Source organism: Acomys russatus, chromosome 2 (genome assembly GCF_903995435.1).
Source record: "Acomys russatus chromosome 2, mAcoRus1.1, whole genome shotgun sequence".
Lineage (NCBI taxonomy): Eukaryota > Metazoa > Chordata > Mammalia > Rodentia > Muridae > Acomys > Acomys russatus.
The window spans coordinates 105,647,833-105,669,135 of record NC_067138.1 but is presented as its reverse complement, the minus strand read 5'-3'; the positions used below and the strand labels follow the sequence as shown (position 1 = coordinate 105,669,135).

Below are 21,303 nucleotides of genomic sequence, written 5' to 3'. Positions count from 1 at the left end.
AACACCCAGTAGGGTCATCTTCCGTGTTTGCCTGGACTTTTGATGTAAAGTCAGAGTGTAGCCATCTGAGATGTGGACTTGGCTCATTTCAGACTCCTAGGTGGGCACTACATACCAAACTCCTCCATTCCCCCCTGTGCCAAAAGGACATTTAGGGGCTAGGTTACAAACATAGGGTCACAACCCCCAAGATTCCTGGTATGAGAGGTACAGGTCATCCTGGCTCCCCATTCCTTGGCAGGCCTGGGAACCCCAATTTTTTAAAACCTGGGATCAATTCCAGTTTCAAACAGTAACGTGGCTCTGTCAACATCAGACTTTCAGGCCTTTGTCCTACCCCCTCCACAATCATAATTACATTGGCCCCTGTTAACAGCATCACACTTCGCATTCGTCTTTACAGTCTCTAATGCCTCATCAAGTGTCCTGGAGCAGGAACACAGGTAGAGAAAGAACTTAGGTCAGGCTTAGATACCTGATTAAGATAAGCCAGCAGGGCTGATCCAGGCTCTGCATTAGAACCCTTTTTCTTGGGGGAATGGGTCATGTTTCCTTGTCAAATCAGAGTCTCAAAGAACCTCTGTGAACCATTGCATACAGCAATGCAAGGAGAAGCCACAGAATACAGAGCCCTAATGGGAGCTGAAGCAGAAACCTTTGAAAGGCTTGCTGTGGCCCAGGGACCTTGCTCAGGGGATGACATGTTGGTGTCATTCGGCCTGCACAATCCTTTGAGTCGATGTTCTCCACTCCTCCTGGGGTCTGGCCTTGTCCTCCAGTCACTTACTCGGGGCTTGGGTATTAGCCTGATGCCCTCTTTGCAGAGTGAGGGGGATAGCACAGAGATTACAAGTGAAGGGCCCTGTGTCAGGAACTACGTGGTGGACTGAAGACTGAAGCACAGTATGAAATGGCAAGGGCTGAAAGTGTGGCAACTGAGAGCAAGAAGAGCATGATTCCCTTCAGACTGGGTCCTGCCACACAATGGGAAAGAATTCCTTCTTATTGACTCCCCATGACAACTTTTACTGTGTCAAGAATAGGCAAACCCAGAGACAGAAAGCCTGTTAGTGTTTGGTGGGGGGTGGGGTGGGGTGGTAAACATAGCAAGTGGATACAAGGATATTTTTCCCTGGGGTATAAACATGGGTAATCTACCAGATAGTTAAAGCCTCCTTGCCAATGAGCTATGTACTTGGAAATAGTCAAAATGACAAATTTTTTGTGTATTATCTATAATAATGATAAATTAAGGAGGATTTCTCTGAACAATGAGATAACCAAACTCCTGAGATCAACTGCCTGGCTATTTCGCAGCACTGCCGGCAGGTGTATGAAATGGGTTGCACCCTCCCACTTTCAGACTATTTTAAAATGAACTTTAATCTAATAGGATAACATTTTACTTTGCAACTTCATGTGTTTCTCTTTGCAATTTACCCCTTCTTAAGCTGGATGGTCATCTAAACAATCATACATGTCTGCACGCACGCTCACACATGTGCGCATGTGCGTGCCCTCGCGCGCGCACACACACACACACACACACACACACACACACGAGTGTTTAGTTCAAGAGGAAATGGAGCCTGGTGAATACTGCTTTGAAATCCTGTCAGACCACCACTCCTGTTTTCTGAATGTCTATTTTTAGCCCTGGACAGAAAGCTGATTCAAATATGCACTCCTCTGGAGCAGTCATGAGTTTGGTGGTGTTTTAACTAAAGGAGGTCTCTGTGGGACAGAACTACATTGAAAAAAAGAGTCCAGAATAAAATATGCCACAAAATTCATGATGAATGTCAACTGAGCAGGGCCACACACATAAATCTTGTATGCTGTGTTTAAAAAATAAAAAGCTAAACTTAAAAAATACTAAAGTGGATAATATTCAAGAAGCTTTTTCAGCAATGACATAAGTAGTTTTGTTTTTTTTAATATACTCCCTAGAAGTGCTCAACAAAACAAAACAAAACAAACAAAGAATGAAATTGATCATCTGAAACCAGAATTAAACACTCCAAAGGAAAAGCATTTCTATGCAATTTGAATATAATCTGGGCATGTAAGTTTAAACAGTTTTAAGGACATCTAAGGGGAATAGAGTTGTATGTGGCTTGGAGTGGTCTTGAACTTGCTATACAGCTGAAGATGACCTCAAACCCCATCTCATAAGTAGGGGCAACCTCTAGGACTGCAGGTACTTTAAGTCATACTGGCTATAGAAGACAGAGCTTTATGTACAGACCATAACTTAAGGCCCCATAAAGCCATTTAAAAATAGACAACTGATAAGAAAAGAATACTATTATACTCATAGATAGCCTATTAAGTCTTTCCTACAAAATCAAAAGTTGGCTGATACAAAATTTGAAAAATTGTTATCACCTTAACATATGTATGGGGCTCCTGGCTGTGAGAACAAGTGAGGCTCTGATTCTTGTGCCTGCTCTTGGGACTCTTTTCCTCCTTGTTGGGTTGCCGTGTCCAACTTTGATACGATAGTTTTGTGCTTCATCTTATCCTATTTTATTTTATCATGTTTGGTTGTTACTCTTAAAAGCCTTATCGTGTTTAATGAGAGACAAAAAGGGAGGGGATCAAGAGGGGGAGGGGAGGGGAGGAGGAACTGGGAGGGGTAGACGGAGGGGAATCTATAAGCAGGATATAGTCTATGAGAAAAGAACCTATTTTCAATACGAGGAAAAATGAAGAGATAAAGCTACAGCAAATACCTGTGCTCACGTTTTCTGACATTGACTTTGAAAACCTTGGTAGGATAGAGACGCTTTAACATCTCAGATATGTGAGCAAAGAGAATCCCTGCCAGTGTTTAGAGACGTGGGGAGAAGCCAAGATCAGTGGAAATGTTTATCAAAAGGGCTTGCTGGCCAGTCACCGAAGAGTCTAACAACCGTTAACTACACCGTTGATTCCAATGCAAGCATGTCTTGGAACACACATATACCACGGGAGACTCAGTAGTCAAGGGCAAAAATGTACACATTCTCGTTGCTGCCACACTGTGAGTGAATTGCTGACCTTGCTGCTTTAATGAAAGGAGAAGCTCACCATAACCTAGCAAGGCATGTGCAGAATGTGTGTTCAACTGTGGCTTTTTGTAACACACACCTGCAATTGCTGCATTTATACATGTAATGGGAATTATTCTGCAGATACTAATTGTGACTGATGATATTTTGCAAACTGGCTACAAAAACTGCAAGAAAAACTTTGAAAAACACCCTATTGATATTAATAAACTGGGTGTTGTTTTCAATTATTGCATTATACATTTGAATTTAATATCAATGAAACTAAGTTGTTAGAATATTTAGCAAATGTATTTAATTTGGATAGACATAGTTTGGAAATTAATAATTTGTGGTTCAAAGTCAAATCAACTCTTAAAAGCGATGAATCAGTTTATCAGTGTAGTTAGAATATTAAACAAATGCTAATTTGGTAGTCATCTTGGTTATTAGAAAACTTGTATTTGAAGTGACTTGACACTGTAGGCCAGTGTTTTTAGTAGGCTAGTGGTTTTTTTTTCTTTTTTTTAAACACATTTTTATTGAAAAATAAAATAATTCATATTACATCTCATTTTCTATCCCATCCCCTACATCCTCCCAATCCTCCCTCCCTCCCACTTTCACCCCAATCCCCTTCTCTATGACTGTGACCGAGGGGGACCTCCTCCCCCTGAATATGGTGCTAGGGTATCAAGTCTCTTCTTGGTAGTCCACTATCCTTCTTCTGAGTGGTAGGTGAGTGTTTTTAATAGTTAATTGTTTCTGATAAAATTTACCATCAGAAATTATATTGAAGAATGTAGGAAATTTCATTATAAAACAGTAAAATAACTCAAAGACAAATTCTTGCCCTTAGAGTAAGAAGTGCCCTAGGAATAATTAAGTAGCTATCACAATCCAGTTACCAATCATCTTTTAATATATAGCTATATCAAATATCACGATACACATGCAATATATATGTAGTGTGTGTGTGACTTCTCAAGGGATAATTGATAAGTCAAAGTTATATTTATCCAATTTTACAAAATAAGTGGCGGGTAGGGCTATTGGAGGTTGGACATAAAATGTTAGGCCTGCCTTTCAGGTGATTGATGACTGGCTCGTCATAACCCCTCAATTATTCTAGGGCACCTCTATGCCCGGGGGTAAGGAATTGCATTTGGGTTATTATGCTGTTGTCCAAGTTCTAGGTGTAGGTTCCCATTTTATATAATAGCAAGGCCAACAATGTTGGGTAATCTCAGTTGCCCTGACTGATAGCAAAGTAAACCTTGGAAGTGGTGATCATTGGCAGTCATTATGGATTATTCATAGTAAAGATAAAGTAATACATCTTATCTTTTAAAACTATATATCATAGAAATGGTACTTTGTAGAAGTGAGTGGTTTGGAGGAAAAAAATTAGGTGATTGGCATTATTTAGTAACAAGGAATAGATTTAGGATTTTCATGTGGCTTCAGAGAAGTTAGAGTCTCAATGGTTAAGGTGTGCTACAAAACTGTAAATGAACCTCTGTGAATTGCTCTGTACAAGAGACCTCTGCTCTGAACCAACACTGGCCTTCTTAGAATTCAGGGTCTTCACATCTATGCCAATGAAGCTTGAGACCTGCAGAGAAAGGGTGTACTGTATGACTCAGTGTTGGTAGGACAAAAATGTTTTACTCAAGATCTCTGAGCATCCTCCATCATGTCTCTATCTCCTGCTATTCCTAGAGCGTACCTTCTTGCCTGTATTAAGATTGCTTCATGAATATAAAAAATTAGAGTGCTGTGAGTTCTTTCTATGCAATGCTTAAGATAACCAAATATATAGTTCCTATATGTAGTTTTGATTGCTTCCTTCAACAAGGGGAGGGACTATACCAGTGTAAGCTCTGTAATCCATGTTTACATCTCTAGAGTGAGGATGGCTAATGGCTGTGCCCAGATTTCAACAAGGCCATGTATGTTAGCTCATCTTGACAACTTGACTAAATTTAGAATCACCATGGAAATACACCTCTAAATTTGCCCATGAAGGTGTTTCCTAGGACTGAGGAAGGGTGACTCACCATGAGAGTAGGGGATATTATTATCCCATGAGCTGGCATCGTGGACTAAACAAAAATTAAAAAGTGAGTTGAGTACTCATCTCTCTCTACCATTGGCTGCTGATGCGAAGTGATCACCTACATCGGGATCCTGGCATCACACCTTCACCACTATGGTGGACTATAGTCCCTCAAACTGTAATACAAAACAAACCCTTTCTCCTTTAAATTGCTTTTTGTCAGGTATTTTCTTGTCACAGCAACAAGAACTAATGCATTGTGCTTTTGCAGTTTCATACAGATACCTTTTGTGTAGGTGGCTGGCAGAGAGCGGAGCTCACTGTCTAACCCTGACACAATAGAATTGGGTATTTACCCCCGCTTCCTAGTACTGCCATAGAGTCACAGGAAGCCAATTTCTAGGAAGATGCTGTTTCTGACCTCCTTTTCTAGCAGTCTCTTCAGAATCTTAGGGTATGTTCTTAAGGGTCATTTTACTGTAAACCTTTCTTACTGACTCAATGTAACTGAATAGGGTCTTTTGCGATGGTGAGAATGGATGTTCATGACATAAAGGAAAACTACTCATCCCTCAGAGTAGAGAAAAAGAACCTAGAAGCTGGAGGCACAGAATTCAGAACCTTGATGAGGTCTTATCATGATAAAGGAGATAATACATTGAGTTTCAATTCATCATCAAATTCAGAAGAAAACTTAGAAGACATTGAGCCCTTCATTGAGTTCTTCAGTCAGAAAAAAAAAAGAAACTTAAGGGACAAAGAAGATATGCTTCTTTTGGCTAAGGTCACTGGCTAGTGAGTGACACAGAAAGGCTAGAACCAGGAGTCTTTTTTTAGTTTTTAAGTGCTTATTTCTTAAAGGGTATGAGCCAGTGGCACCACCAAGCCCTAGGAGTGCATGAGACATTGAGAGACTTCCACTCCCCAGCTCAACACACATTTGCTGAGCAATCGCTGCACACTAAGTTCTGTGTGAAGTATGGAGGCAGTCACAGGTAATGTGAGGAACAAGATACTTGTAGCTTAGTGAAAAGGCTCTCAGAAAACATCTGCCTAGAAGATGGGGGATTTTGTTCTCTTTTGGGATATGCCCTGCATACAGAGATGCCGCGCCAATTTTCACAAGTGTCATTTGAATGGGAGCTTTCCACACCTTGTTCATAAAAATCAAAGGTTGCTGAGTGACAAGGATGGGTTGAGACCCAAGAGATTGGCTCCTTAGCCTTCTGTACTCTTGGGTCTGGCCTCCTGGAATTGGAAAGCCTTCTTGTTTAATCTCCCTATGTCCCCAATCTGTGCTTGCTCTGAGAAATGTAAAGTCTAAAGTGGTTTTGATGTGGACACTGTGCTTAGCTGGCTTCACTGGAATGGTGTCCCTCTGTGTCTGGCCCAACTGCTGAGTGACTCCCTCGTCCCTTCTCTACAGGACATCACATTTCCCAACTGCCTGAGTAGCTGTGTTGAAAGATCTCCTTGAGTTTATCTTGAGTTGAAAGTTATATTATCACTTCCTGGGCTGGGCCAGCACCCAGCTTTACTTTTTCACTATGCCTGAGACTTGGAAACAGATAAAAGAGGAGGAAAAAAAACAGCAAAAGCTACTTGATCCTTTTTGTTGTTGTTGAAAGGGATTTTGGCCAAAAAGCTGATGAGAGAAAAGGAAATAAAGGTTTCAAGGTCTTTGCCTGAGGGTCACAGCAGGAAAGAGTGTCCACAGGAGGGTTCTGGATGGAAAGAAGGTCTAACCTCTTTGTTCAAACAGTAGTGATGACAATGATAATGTTAGCCAGGGTTATTCAGCTCCTAACATGTGCCAAGCTACTGCTACCTCTGACATAGAAAGCATTTTATTAGTTAAGCTAATTGTCACCATCCTTCCAACACTGATATTGTGCTGGTTGACACAAGATAGAGCCATTTGGGAAGGAGGAAACCTCAGCTGAGAAAATGCTTCCATAAGATTTGCCTGGAGGCAAACAAATCCTAACACACATATCTGATATTTCCCTGTAGACAAACGTTATGGGCGGGGCGTTTTCCTGATTAATGATGAATGTAGGAGGGCTGGCCCACTGTGGGTAGTGCCAACCCCGAGCAGGTGGTCCTGAGTGGTGTAAGAGGGAAGGATGAACAAGCTATAAGAAGCAAGCTGGTGAATGACATTCCTCAATGAGCTCTGTTTCAGTTCCTGCCCCCAGGTTCCTGCCTGGAGTTCCAGTTCTGATTGCCATCTCTGAGGGAAATGTGAATCCCTCCCCCCAGAGTTGTAAGCTAAATGAACCCTTTCCTTGCCAAGTTCCCTTTGCTCATGGTATTTTATCATCGCAAAAGGAACCTGACTACAATGGATACTTTTTACAAATAACAGTCTTTAAACAGACAGACCCGAAGAAGGCCCCAGAAGACGAAAGAAAAGAAATAAATACACCTTCAACTCAGAGAATGCCAAGTACACAAGCAAGGCCATGCTAGGGTTGCTCACATGTTAGGTAAAGGGTAAACAAAAAATACAAAAGTTGAACTCTGTTAGGCTTCAGAGTCCTGCAGTGTTTTTTTGGTGTTGTTGTTGTTTTTGTTTTTTGTTTTTTAACTTGCCCCTATCTCTTCTTCATCATCCTTTATAGCAGTGGTTTTTAGCTTTCCTAGTGCTGTTACCTTTTAATACAGTTCCTCATGTCAGGGTGACCCCTAACCATAAAAGTATTTTGTTGTTCCTTCATAGCTGTAATTTTGCTATAAATCAAATTTTATTAGAAATCACAATATATCTAATATCTAATACACAGGATATCTAATATGCAATCCCCAAATGGGCTACAACCCACAGGTTGAGAACCACTGTTTACTTTATGGAAATCCCACTCACAAATGTGTCTTCATTTGACCAGCTATGTAGTTTCACAGTGACAAAGTCCTGTTTCCATGACATTGGTCAAGGAAAAAAAAAAAGATCATATTTGCCTATGGTAGCATTCCCAGCTGGGTGAAAGAAGAGTGGGAGCAAAGCCCAATGCACCGAGCAAAGAGATGTCTATTGGCCTATGAACCCTCTGACAAAGGGACAGAGAGTTTTTGCGTGAGAGGAGCTATGTGTACGCCCAGGAAAGCAAGCCCCTATTTCTTTCTTCTGGCACTCTATGAGGTGCCATAACAGCTGAACATGAAGTGAAGGCACAAGTGTCAGCCGCTGGAGTGCTGGAGGCAGGCAGGATCCGCACACTCATGGAGGCCTTGGCAAACAGTAGCAGAACTTCTGCTTTAAGGTCCCCTCTGGCTAACCACCGGGGGAGTGTTCTCCTGGTGCACTGCCATCTGCAATGTACCACCAGAGAATCAAGACTGTACACATTTAGTCTAGGAAATTAAAATGACAATGACACCACACAGCAATGTCACAGGCAAGCTGATACCCAAAATGGCCACACTATATTATTTAAGCCACTCAAGTTAAAAAAAATAAAGACAAACTAGTGCTAGGATAGCTACTCTGACTGAGAAAATAACACAAGTCACTAAAATCAAGAATAAAATTAATGATGCCATTACTACTGTCACAGAAATGAAAAGAACAACACGGCACTAATAATGTGAGCAGCTATATGCCAACAGCCTGGAAAATCTAAACAGAATGGACACACTTGAACGAAGACACGGACTACCCAAACTGACTATGAAGGAAAAAATTAAATATAGATCTATAACAAGTAAAGAAGTAGAACTAGTAATTCCAAAATGTTTCAAATGGATTTCATGGCAAATTATATTAACATCTGCACGAATGAGCAGAATTTCCTCATAGGCTTCCTAATGAGAAAATACGTCCAAATTCAGTTGAAGAGTTTGGTATTACGCTTACATCATATCTATGCAAAGATATCACAAGAAAGCTGGAGATTAATGCCCTTTATAAACACAGAAAACAAAACTCTCAATAAAATGTCAGCAAACAAAACAAAAGGGGCAGATGAGATGGCTCAGCAGGTGAGGGAGTTTGGTCTCCAGGACCCACACAGCGGAAGGACTTCTTCAAATTCTCCTCTGACTTCCATATGTACACACTTCTAAAAGATATAATTAACTTTTTAAATTTTTAAAAAGAATGTAGGCAAATGGAATCCAGTAAAGTACACAAGGGATACACACACACACACACACAGACACACACACACACATACATACACACACACACGTAGTGATCAAGTTGAAAGTATTCTATGAATGACAGTTTGTTCAATCAATGTAATCAATGTAACACAATGTACTAATAAAAGAAGGACTAACAAAATCCAATGATCATCTCAATGGACACAGAGAAATTATTCAGCAAAGCCCAAAGTCTACAGGACATAAAATCAGTTTATTGAAATGAACTGCATCTTTATAGAATAAAATGAAAAACCTGAAAGTAAGCCCAATGCCATAGTGTTAATATAAAAATAGCTAAATACTTAGAAATATTTTTTTTCTAAAAAGTGAACTGGGCTTGTACAATGAAATCTACAAACCTATGTAGAGAAATTAAATACATGGACTGATACCAGTATGTTCACAGAACAGAAGATTTAATATTGTGTAGATATAAATCCTCCCCAAATCAATTACAAGATTGATAGAGCCAATGTATTTTTCAAAATCCTACATGATTTTTTCTTTGGTTTTGGTTTATTGAGGCAGGGTTTCTCTGTGTAGACATGGCTATCCTAGAACTCACTCTGTAGAATGGGCTGGCCTTGTACTCACAGAGATCTGCCTGCCTCTGCCTCTGCCTCTGCCTCCTGAGTGCTGGGAACACAGGAGTGCACCACCGCCATCTAGCTACCCACATGATGTTTGTCACTACTACTAAGACAAATTCTAAGATACACCTGTAAATGTAAGGGACACAGAACACAAGGAAAGTCTTGAAAAAAGAACAACCCTGAAGATGTTATGGCTAATAGTTTTGTTGTTGGTGGTGATATTGTTTTTGTTTGTTTGTTTGGTCAAGGTGGCAAGGTATAGTTCCTAAATACCCAGTCACATACTAGGCTAGCTGTTGCTCTGACAGTGTGTACTGATTCACTATGGAGGTTGCACTTGGCATTCGGAGGGGTCTGACCCAGATAGCTTTAGAGCCTGTAAGAGCAGAACTGAGACTTCCCATCTGCAGCTTGGAGCATGAGCAGCATCCGCATGGCTTGAGCTCGCCTTGGTGGTCTACTCCATAGATGATGGACGTGTCTGTCTACACAGTAACAGAAACTAATCTTCTGCAATGTCTGTTTGTCTGTCTGTCTGTCTACCTACCTACCTACTTACCTACCTATTCATCTATTTGCCAATCAATCAATCAATGATCTATCTACTGTTTCTGTTATCTACTGAAACTTGGGTTGGTTCGGAGAACTCAATTCCTGATTGTAAAACTCACCACAAACGTATAGTAAAGAAGACTCCATGAAACCGATGTAGTCAAGAAATGCAGGTCAATGGGGTAGAGTTCCAGGAATAAGCACATGTATTGTAAGAGAAGCCCAGCACAATACAAAGGGCAAAGAATTGTCTTCTCAACAAGAAAATGGCATTGCAACTATTGGCATAAACATGCAGAATGACTCTATTCTCTTAGCTGCATAAATGGCTCCACTGTGAAGGACACTGGCTGCTCTTCCAGAGGACCTGGGTTCAATTCCCAGCACCTATATGGCAGCCCACAACTGTCTGTAACTCTAGATCCATGGGATCCATCACCCTCACACAGAAATACATGCAGGCACCAATCAATGCTTAAAAATAAAAATAAATACATAATTTTCAAAAGACTTAAAATTGTAAGCTAACACTATGAAAAATATAATAAAAAATTTTGGAATAAATTAATAAAAATGATGGCATATGTAGACAGAACCTAAAAAAGGTTTTTTTTTTATGAGCTTTTGTTAGGCAATGTGTTCTCAAAAGTATAAACAGCCAAGCCTGTCAGCAGTAAAAAAAAAAATTTTTAAATGTGCTTTAATAAACACCACCAAGAAAATGTGAGAAGTGTGCAGAAAGACAGGAATGTCTGAAGCCATTAATTTAAGAAAGGTACGTAATAGACATATATATATATATATATATATATATATATATATATATATATATACATACACATATCTTGTAAACAAAGAATGAGAAAGTAAAACTCTCAAACAATGTACAAAGAATTTGATATTTCCCAAGACATGCAAATATCCAATAAAGACATAAAAGATACTCAATATATTAGTCCTTAGGAAATGCACATTAAAGCCCAGTAAAGGACCACAGCCACTCGGGTGGCTGAGTTAGATAGTAGGTAGACAGATGATTGATAGATGGATACATAGATGACACATAGGTAGACTGACAGGTAAAAATTTTAGAATGGAAACAAGTGTCAGAGAATGAAGAGAAATTCAAATCCTTTTGCTTTGTTGTCATTGCTAAAATAAAGTGGTGTAGCTCCTTTGGAAGCAGCCTTGCCATTCCACAAAAATTTAAACACATAGTTTTCAAATGTCCTCCAAACTACACTTCCAGGTATGTATCTAAGAAGCTGAAAACACACATCAAAAATAAATAAATAAATAAATAAATAAATAAATAAATAAATAAATAAATAAAATAAAAACAAACCTTGCACATGGCATTATGCTGGATGAGCAAAAAATCAGATGCAACCAAGTGTCCAACAGGGAAGAAATAAACAAAATGTGATATAACCACACAGTGGAATATGATTCAGTCATAAAACGATGAATTACTGGATGGCATAATGTCGTTGACCCCAAACCATTATTCCTAAGTCAAGTAAGCTGAACACAAAAGCACAGATACCATGTGGTAACCATGAGGGCTGCACATCCCTGACTACAGTACCACTGGGCTGTACTCCCTGTGCTCACATTAAAAAAAGGCCAATCAAACAAGAAACGAATTTAATAGAAGTAAAGGGCCCACATGGGCCCCTCTGTGCTTTGACACACTTCAGGCTGGCACAGGATAACAGAACCTTAAATTTTGCTCATGCGATCAGCATGGTTCTGGTCCCGGGGACCAGTCTCTGCCCAGGTTGACAGTGATGGGTAGGGTGAAGGCTGGGGGTGCTATGCTTCTGTCAGAGCAGCAGGTGCAGCTTTCCATATGAGAAGCACAGCAGTGATAGAAACACATCAGCCAGAGAAAAAAGAAACCAGTCACCTAGCCACATGCTTCCTCCCAGCGTGGCTGAAAATAATTTTTGTACAACAAATAGCATTCTGAGTATTACTAAGCATCAATAGTCTTGGCTCTTCATTATATCTTGATAATTACATGGCGGAAAGTCTCATATTTTAGAGAGATATACTTAGCCAGTGTTTCACATGACTAGGCAAGATTTTGAAATATTACAAGTTGTCTATTAAACTATGTCCTCTCCACAAATTAGAATAAGGGTGCTCTATCCCCAAGGACCACAGAATTAGGTGAAAACTGGGTCTTTACAAGAGTCAAGTCAAAGCAACAATGTGGACCCTAGCACAGTGCTTTCACAAAATGGGGCTAGTTGCAGAATTTTGCAGGGAGGACACCATGGGGGCCTCAGGCCCAGGCTGAAGTAATGCATTTATGAGCCAATGAATGTCATCAAGTGCTGGGAAGCCCCAGGAGAATACAGAAATCCTTCTTTACAGTGCTCAGGATGAGCCAACCCTGCAGATGCCTTGATATTGGAATTCTAACTTCCAGAGCTGTGCGATACTGTTGTAATATCTTAGCTATGCAGTTTACATCACTTGGTTATAGATGACATATACTATTCATCGTTATTTAGAGTATAAGCCTAAATTATGTATTGTAAATAGGCTGTGTGAAGCTGGCAGCTTCAGGCGTCTGTGTGTCTTGGTTCCATTGGAAATCACACCAAGTGACTGACTTACACCATCTATATTTCTATGAGGATACTCTTAGATGCACAATGACATGTTTGCACAGATGCCTTTTTACTGAAGAGTGGCACATGACTGCTCTTTTCAATTTGTACATACTGAGACAATCTGTGCATTTAAGCTGATGCTCTTGCTGTGGTTATGAAATCAGTAACATATGCTATAATAATGACTATTAGATATGATCCCAAGTCTATGTTTGAACATGCTACACAAAATTCTAGGTTTGTCTCCAAAGTTAATCCCTATGTGATGTAAGTCCACTTAGAACAATGGAGAAAATAGCATTTTATAGATGTAACATAAAATTATACAAATTATATTATGTGTGTAGTCCAGGAGCAGAATATTCAGCCACACAAAATGATGATTAAAATAGTAAAATTTGATACTCTGGGTTTCCTATTATAGAAAACAAATCTTATGCACATATTTTTTATTTTGGGGAATGAAGGTGTATTTGTTAGTATACATAGATGGCAGTTTTCCTGGTTTGCTTCACATCTTTTAAATCTTAGGCCAGTATGAGGTTTCTACTGTGCATGTGCTCCAGGACCTGTGACTGCCAGGAGTGAGCTAGAGTTTAGCACAAATAGCAGAACTAAGGCCTGAGGTTATAAACAGAGCCATGCAAAACTCTCAGACTTGCTCAGACTCTCAGTGGAACACCATCCTGAAGCCAATCCTGATTCCGCAGAAGGAGGGACTGGAGCCCTTGTGGGCTGCAGGCTCAGAGCCTGGCTCTCCCTCGGTCCTGCCTCCTGCCTCTCACTCTTCTGATGTTCTAGGTGTCACCGTGGCATCTTGGATGCTCATTTTATCTTATTTTCAGTGACTCTGACCATGCTACTTACAAAGAAACTAGTAAACTGTGTGCCCTTTCTATTTTGGGAAAAAGAACAATGTAAGGATATCCATATTATCCTTTTTTTTTTTTAAAGTTTAAACTTCTAGTTTTTGGGTTTTTTTCCAAAGATTTATTTATTTATTACGTATAAGGGCATCAGATCACATTACAGATGGTTGTGAGCCACCATGTGGTTGCTGGGAATTGAACTCAGGATCTTTGGAAGAGCAGCCAGTGCTCTTAACCGCTGAGCTGTCTCTCCAGCCCTCCACATTATCCTTAATGCTGTGATGTCCCTATAGCTCTCATTCTGTTTATTTCTGACTGCTTTTGGTTTTGCCTGCTCACTGGGGACTCTGAGGGCACAGATGCGAGCTACCATCCTATCTGGGAGTTCATATTAGGAATGCTTAGAGACAGAGTAAGCACTGGTAGTTGAAAAAGGAGGCCATGGGTTTTTAAGGGAACAAATAAAGAGTACTGGAGTTGGGGCGACAGCTCAGCCAGTAAGAACACTTGTATAAACATGAGGACCTGAGTTCAAGTCTTCAGAAGCCACATAAAATGTCAGGTATGATTGTGGGTGCCTGTAAACACGGTACTGGGGGCTGGGGTGAGAGAGACAGGAGAATTGTTGGGACTTGCTGGTCACTAGTGTAACTGTAGGTTCAGTGAGAGACCCTTTGTCAAGGGAATAGAGCAGAGGCTGATGGAGCAGGACATTTTCATCAGGCGTCTGCCCACGCACTTGCACACACTAAATAAAAAAAAAGTACAAAAATGCCAGCTAGGGTGCCAACATGATAGGGATTGACCTGGAGAAGGTGCTGTGAAGTTTCCAACTTGCTCATTAAACTCAGTAGGTGCTCAGACAGCAAACAGGAAACACAAATGTCTGATGTTAACAGATCCCCTTAGCTGTGGTTAGGTGTCTTTAATGAACTCCAGACTCCTTTTCAAGTATTTCAACTCACAAAGCTGCTAGGCTTATCTTTGTTCAAAATCAAACCATGAGACACTGGGCTCACCAGAAAGATGGCCACCAAGAAAAAGCTAACACATGCAGAAAGGAGGACGTGTCAGTCCTTTAAAACAACGGGGATTACCAAGAAAGTAACCATCTCATGCCAAAGCAGCAGGGACAGAGTCCATAGGCCTGGGCTGAACAGCAAAGAGAAGGTATTGAACCACAAAAACCAGGCACACTAGAAACAGAACAGCTAAGGGAAGGTAGCAAACCACAAAAACCAGCCACACTAGAAACAGATTAATATGAACAAATAAGGGACCCGAGTGAGAAGCGGTTTTACAGCATGTAACAAAAGTTTTAATCTTTGTTTAAATAAGACTTCAAAAGAATTCCACATACAATGGAATTGGTGAGACAACTTAAAAAAAAAAAAGTTAGCTTCAAGAGCTGCAAGGCTGAGTGACCAAACTCCGGACTTGTTCTGAGATCAAGCCATATTTTAGATCTCAGTGAGCAGAATGCAATTAGCACTTGGTGATTTTAAAGACTCTTTCACAGTTGGCTTTAACTGGCTGATGAAATAGCAGAGCAGTGTGGCTGAAGGCCAATGTTTATTTTTACCCAGTACCTATTTTATTAATGGGATTGTGGGCCACTGGGCCTCCAGGTACACACCAATGTACTAAAATACCCCACTCTGTAATTAAGTGGCACAGAGGGGATTAGAGTAGGCTAAGTGGCTGTTACTTTTCACCCTGGTGTGGTCCAGGCCAGGCATGCTGAGGCTTTCGTGGCAGACCTAGTGAATTCTACCTTAGAAGTTTACAGAATATGGGGGTAGGGGTTTCCCTGCAAAGCGAGGGTTTGAATAAATGGGTCTTTCTCTCCAAATAAAAATATACATGAAGAGAAAAAAACCTCCTCGAGTAGATGTTTCTAGAGTGTAAGATGAGAATCCTTCAGCCAGAATAATAAACGCATCAACAATAGCATCATTTAAAGAAATGGAATCCTTAGACTGCATTATCAAGGGACTTGGAAGGAATCTAACTTCCAAGGGACTCTCAATCCAAGACGGGGCTCTCCCTCCTCCTTGTGAGTTAGAACTCCAGCTGCTGAGTTCTTTGAAAGAAATAAAAAATAAAGTGATCAGCTAATGTTGCCCGGTGCAATAATTCAAAGCATCAGAAATGCTTGCAGAATGTAAAACAGACGCTGTTAGCAGGAGGAAAAAGTCCCTAAGCCAACGCTCTATCATTTTTTTTTTTTGTTTGATTCGACCAAATCCACTGTTGCTGCTAACTGTTAGATTCATTTAAAAATAGTAAATGTAGGAAGAGGTTTGCTTTGATCAGTCAGATTCATGATTGCCAGGCTGGAGACTACTGCCAGGGCAGCTCTCCTGTGAGGCGTCACATCAGAGAGAAAGCAAAGGCAGCGGCATCTGGAAACGCAGTGTTCTGGCCCAAGCACAGGACAGCGTTGGCTCTGCCCAGAAACCTACAGAGAAATGCATAGAAATGACAGAGCATGGAGATGTGGAGTACTTACGAGGATCCTGGACTTGCAGTGGGAGGAGGCCCTGAAAAAATGAGAGAACAACAAAAGAAAACAGTCTGAGTAACTGCAGCAGGAGGGAGCGTATGCCCACCAATGACAGTAAAATCTCCCACCCTTATTGATGTTGCTTGGATTTGCTATTTTGCCCTTAGCCCCCCTCTCTTGCCTCCCCGCACCTCTATAAATCAAAGCAAACCAGTAAGAACATGCCTATCTCCCACAGCACAGGGTCTAAAAAAAAAAAAATGCCCAGACAAATGCAAAGAACCATTGGCAGAGCATTCCCTGCCCGTCTCGGAGGCCTACTGACTGCATATGGGAAGACATGCATTCCCAGCACCTTGGGGCCAGGAGAACCTGTGCTGAGAGCTAGAATGTCACAGGGGTTTAAAGGCACGGGAGTGATATCTGAGTGAAGTGGCCTCCTCTGTTCCTCCTCAGCTGCTTTGGGACTGGGTCACTCTGACCGTGGTCATTCCCTACTGGGCTGTGGGTTACTTATTTGTAAATTAAATACAATGGCCCCAGATGTGGGTCTCAATAAGTGCTCCTATGGGCTCTGGCTGTCCTGACGTAATGGACTGATGGCCTATGGCCAGACCAGTTGAAGGCTGCTTACCAAACTTGACAAACAGGACTCCAGTGGTAGAAACCACTTTCTTGCCATTTGATGCCACGCACTGGAAGTAACCAGTGTCTGTGGTGTCTAGGTTTCTAATCCGTAGCCGAGAGCCATAGTTGGTTGCCCGGAAGGAGATTCTACGAGGTTCTTGGACCACAGGTGCATCGTTCTTGAACCAGCGGATAGTGGGAGGTGGATTCCCAGATACTTTGCAGTGTAGTTCAGCAGTCTGCCCCAGGGACGTAGTGATGTTATTCATTGGTTCATCAAGGGTTAAGTAGTAATCTGTGGACAAGAAAAGAGAGGTAATAAGAGGGGCACACAGCAGAAGGACACCCCTAAGCAAACCCAAGCTGTTCCAAGGTGTCCCTAGGGCCACAGTGAGATGGATCCATACATAGAAATAGATGAGGAACGAAGTAGCAGCACTTACTGAGATTCCATGGCTATAGATACACCCCATAGAGCCTGATGCTGGGACAGAAGAGACTGACTGACCAGAATATAAGAGCCAAGTGTTCACATGAGAGCATTGCACTCATAGATAGGCATACTCTCTCAGCCAAGGAAAGACAACTTTGTGAATTTCAGCTTCTGAACTGAATGTTCCTTGCTGAAAATACTAATAAGCAAAAAAGAGGAGAAAATGAAGACAAAGGAACAAAACATCAGTTTAATTAGAATCTTTCCACCTCCAAATGACACCATTCGCAACCTCTGGCAAAATTCAACAGCAACGTAATTATTTCCATACCACACAGGATCAGGAAGTGTGTCCCCCACTTTCCTATTGATGGCATAACGTTCATGGAGACCAGATCATTACCAGACAAAGAGGTAATGCACACTTTTGTAATATCACTCATGTGACCCAGAACAAGTCATGCTGTGTCATCCATCTATCCATCCATCCATCCATCCACCCATCCATCCATCCATCCTTCATCTGCCACCTACCTATCTAATCTGTTGATCACATGTCAAGTCAGCATGAAAGTTTAACTGAAATGAAATTTACTTTCTATGTAACACACTGAACTGAAATGGTCCCACAATTACTGACAAATGCGTGCTCCTGTGTAACCAGTGTCCTATCCAGACAACATCAACGCCTTAGAAACTGTTCCCAAATCCTTTGTAGTTGGCCCCAGCTCCCAAACCTTGCATCCCACCCCTCCCCCAGGCAACTACTGTTCTGATTTCTATCATTAGAGAAGCAATCTTGCCGATGCCAGACTTTCGTATAAGTTGAATTATAATGCGATTACATTTGCATCTGGCTTCTTTTAAGATTTGTTACATGAAAAATTTTAATGAAATAAGGTTTCCTTATGCTTGCTCTTCAATCGTGTTTAGAAAACAATAAATATTGTGAAATCCAGTAACAGAGAATGCATTGCTTTTAAATTTCTAGTTCAGTATTTGAAGACAACTAGTCTATGAGACTTTCTTGGGTCTCCCGTTCCATGACTACCCATCCTGGGGTAGGTTATTTTCTGACAGATGTTCTTTCTGCTTTCTGCCCTTCCCTAGCCCTTGTAGAACTCTGTGCTCTGAACATAACAGCCATTATCATCTTTGTCAGAGCAAAATGATTAGCCACAAGACACCCTCAAGATTGGGGTCAAAGAAGAAGGGAATGGAGAGGCTCCTTAGCCCCCCACTTGAGATTCCAGCCACCTCTCCATATACTTTGGTTTTGCCTTGATGTCTGTCTCTAGCTGAATTTGTAAATTTAAATTACTGCATGTGGCTAGTAGCTACTACTATGTTGGACACCACAAAAACACAGTAAATGTGTTGAATTTAATGGAATTTTATTGGGAAATAATGTTTTGTTTCTTGAGATATTTAACTGGATAATTTAATTACCGAAAAGCCTATAAAAGGAACTCATAAAAATAAATGATTATTATTTTTTAAAAGTCTGCACAGGAAGATTGGAGGGTGTTCTGTTGAAGTCTCTGCAGTCTCACAGGACCATGTTGCCCATGTGAATGACTTTTATCATGTATGAAGGAGGACAAAGCTATTATTCCACTCACACTTTTTAAGCCAAGTTGGTAGTACTCTCTCCACCAGAATCAAGAGTCCATCAGTGCCTTGCCTTTTTCTTTTCTTTTTCTTATTTTTTTTTTTTTAACATGCATACTCTGGTCTCTGTCTTGGGCATGTTTCTGTAAGCTGTCTATGAGTTATGTATTTATTAGTCCATTCATTCTTTGCCCATGGGTGTGACTGTGCCTGGGTATAGGCACATGTATTCCTAAGATATTTGAGAGCTGCCCAGAAGGTAGGAAGGACTAATTAACAGCTTCACAGAGTGTCACAGCTTAACAGCCTCAGGGGATTATGATACATGCTTTTAGACAGAAACTTGGAAAAGCAACCATACAACGCCCATATAAGCCTAGCAAGTGATATTCTATTAGGTTCTGGGATTTGATTGGCTGGGTTTGAATATTCAGGTGTTCACTCTGCTCCCATGATTATCTGTATAACCTAGGGCAAGCTACTTAAGCTCTTTGTACCTTGTTATAACTAACTAAAAATACAAACAGTAAATAGCCACCTGGTAAAGCTGTCAGAGGAAGATTAAAATTAAATTGAGTGGCACATGTGTAGTACTCAAGTCAGGGTTTGTTAAAACCTAAGAATTGAAATGTTAATAATTCTGTTCTGGGTTTTATGCTAGTGACTTCTATGAGAAGATTTTCAGGTGATATAGATCTTTCCTTCCTCTACTTCCTCTATCCTGTAGTGTCTGGGTAAGTAGGAAAGGCATATAAATCATAGTCCCCCATTAAAGAAGATGGAATTATGAACAAGAGACAAGCTGCCTAGCTCCTTGTTCATACAGGTGTCTTCCCAGTGTACCAGTAGCCATTTCCTTTAAGCCTCAGGTTCAGCCAGCACTACACAAAGGCCAATAGCAGGCAGTCACAGGCTGTAGTAAAGGCCGCATCCCAGGAATTTGCTGTGGTGTTCCCTCATCTCTGCAAGGAAGGAACATGATCACCCTCTTCCTGGAGAGACAACTAGGGTCACAGATGTTAAATCACTTGTCCAAGGCCTATTGCCATACTGGACCCAAGTCGTAGCCCTCTAGCTCCACTCTTAGCCTGTCCACTCCATGACCTGCCTGGACAGCAAAACCCACTGAGACTAGTCACACACAGTCTTGGTGGCCAAGCCCTTCCTTAGCTTCATGGAGAACTGTTTGAGTAAGGGTTCAGGCTGAGCCTCGTGTTTTTTGTTTGTTTGTTGTTTTGTTTTTTTTTTTTTCAGTTTTCCTGGGAGTGGAGCCTATGTCTGACTAGTCTGCATGCTATTTGGTCATAGATATGTCAGATATGTCTGTAACAGATCACCTCTCTCTGAAAGCACGAGAGGGCCACTAGAGGACATCTTGAGGTCAGTGTTTCTCCAGAGACCAAAAGGACTTAAATGCATCTCTGTGTTCACTAATCAGAGCCTTGCTCAAAGGATAAGATGCAGATCTGTTTGCGATTATGTAGTTGCTCACTTGAGGCCCAAATCTGGCAAATATTCTGCAACTCAGTTCGGCCAAGAACATAAGTGCCAGGGTGTCATATCAACTAAGCTCATAAAGACACTCTGATGGGCATAAAATGATAAAGCATGCTGCACCTGTTTACCTTTCTGATCTTTACCTCTGCTCCCCCCTCACCTCCCGCCCCGCTGTGTGTGTGTGTGTGTGTGTGTGTGTGTGTGTGTGTATGTAAGGTGGTACTTGTCTCAGCATTTGGGTTTCACAAATTAAACTGGGGTCATCTGGTTTGACATTGGTGCTTCTACCCACTGAGCCATCTCATCATTCCTCCCTCTGTCTTTCTTAACAAGCCCTGCCTGGGGACTATTTTCTTCCTGGAACTTTCTGTGGATTCATGTGTCATGCCAGAGGACTAACTCTGAGCTATGTACACCAAGCTTGAGGTGACCACTCCAGGCTACTTGCAAATGGCTGGAGAAGAAGTTGCTGAAGAAGAAGAAGTCCTGCCACTAAGCCATGAGGACTGAGTTGTCACTGGAATAGAATAACCCTCTCAGGGATTTGATTTTCTTGTTTATTATCTGGGCCCTTGGGATTTCCTCTGCTTGGCACAGTGTATGTTTCCATAGGACAGACACAGAGCCAATGCTGAACTTGAATACCAGGCAACACCTTGCGGCTTCTACACCTTTCCCTGCATTGTACACTGGGACATGTCTCATTCTTTCCTCTTCTTCCCCAGACTACTAATGATGAGACGGAAGGTGTATA

General features: G+C 41.2%; 1 protein-coding gene across 1 annotated transcript in view; it reads right to left on the bottom strand.

The window, feature by feature from the left end:
- Positions 1–21,303, bottom strand: part of Ror1 (receptor tyrosine kinase like orphan receptor 1) — a 353,553-nt gene that overhangs the window by 89,248 nt on the left and 243,002 nt on the right. The window contains exons 3-4 of the mRNA XM_051164708.1: positions 17,016–17,303; positions 16,388–16,418 (exon numbers count right to left, since the gene is read on the bottom strand). Of these exons, the coding sequence (XP_051020665.1) occupies positions 16,388–16,418; positions 17,016–17,303 (319 nt within the window). The remainder of the gene's footprint in view (positions 1–16,387; positions 16,419–17,015; positions 17,304–21,303) is intronic.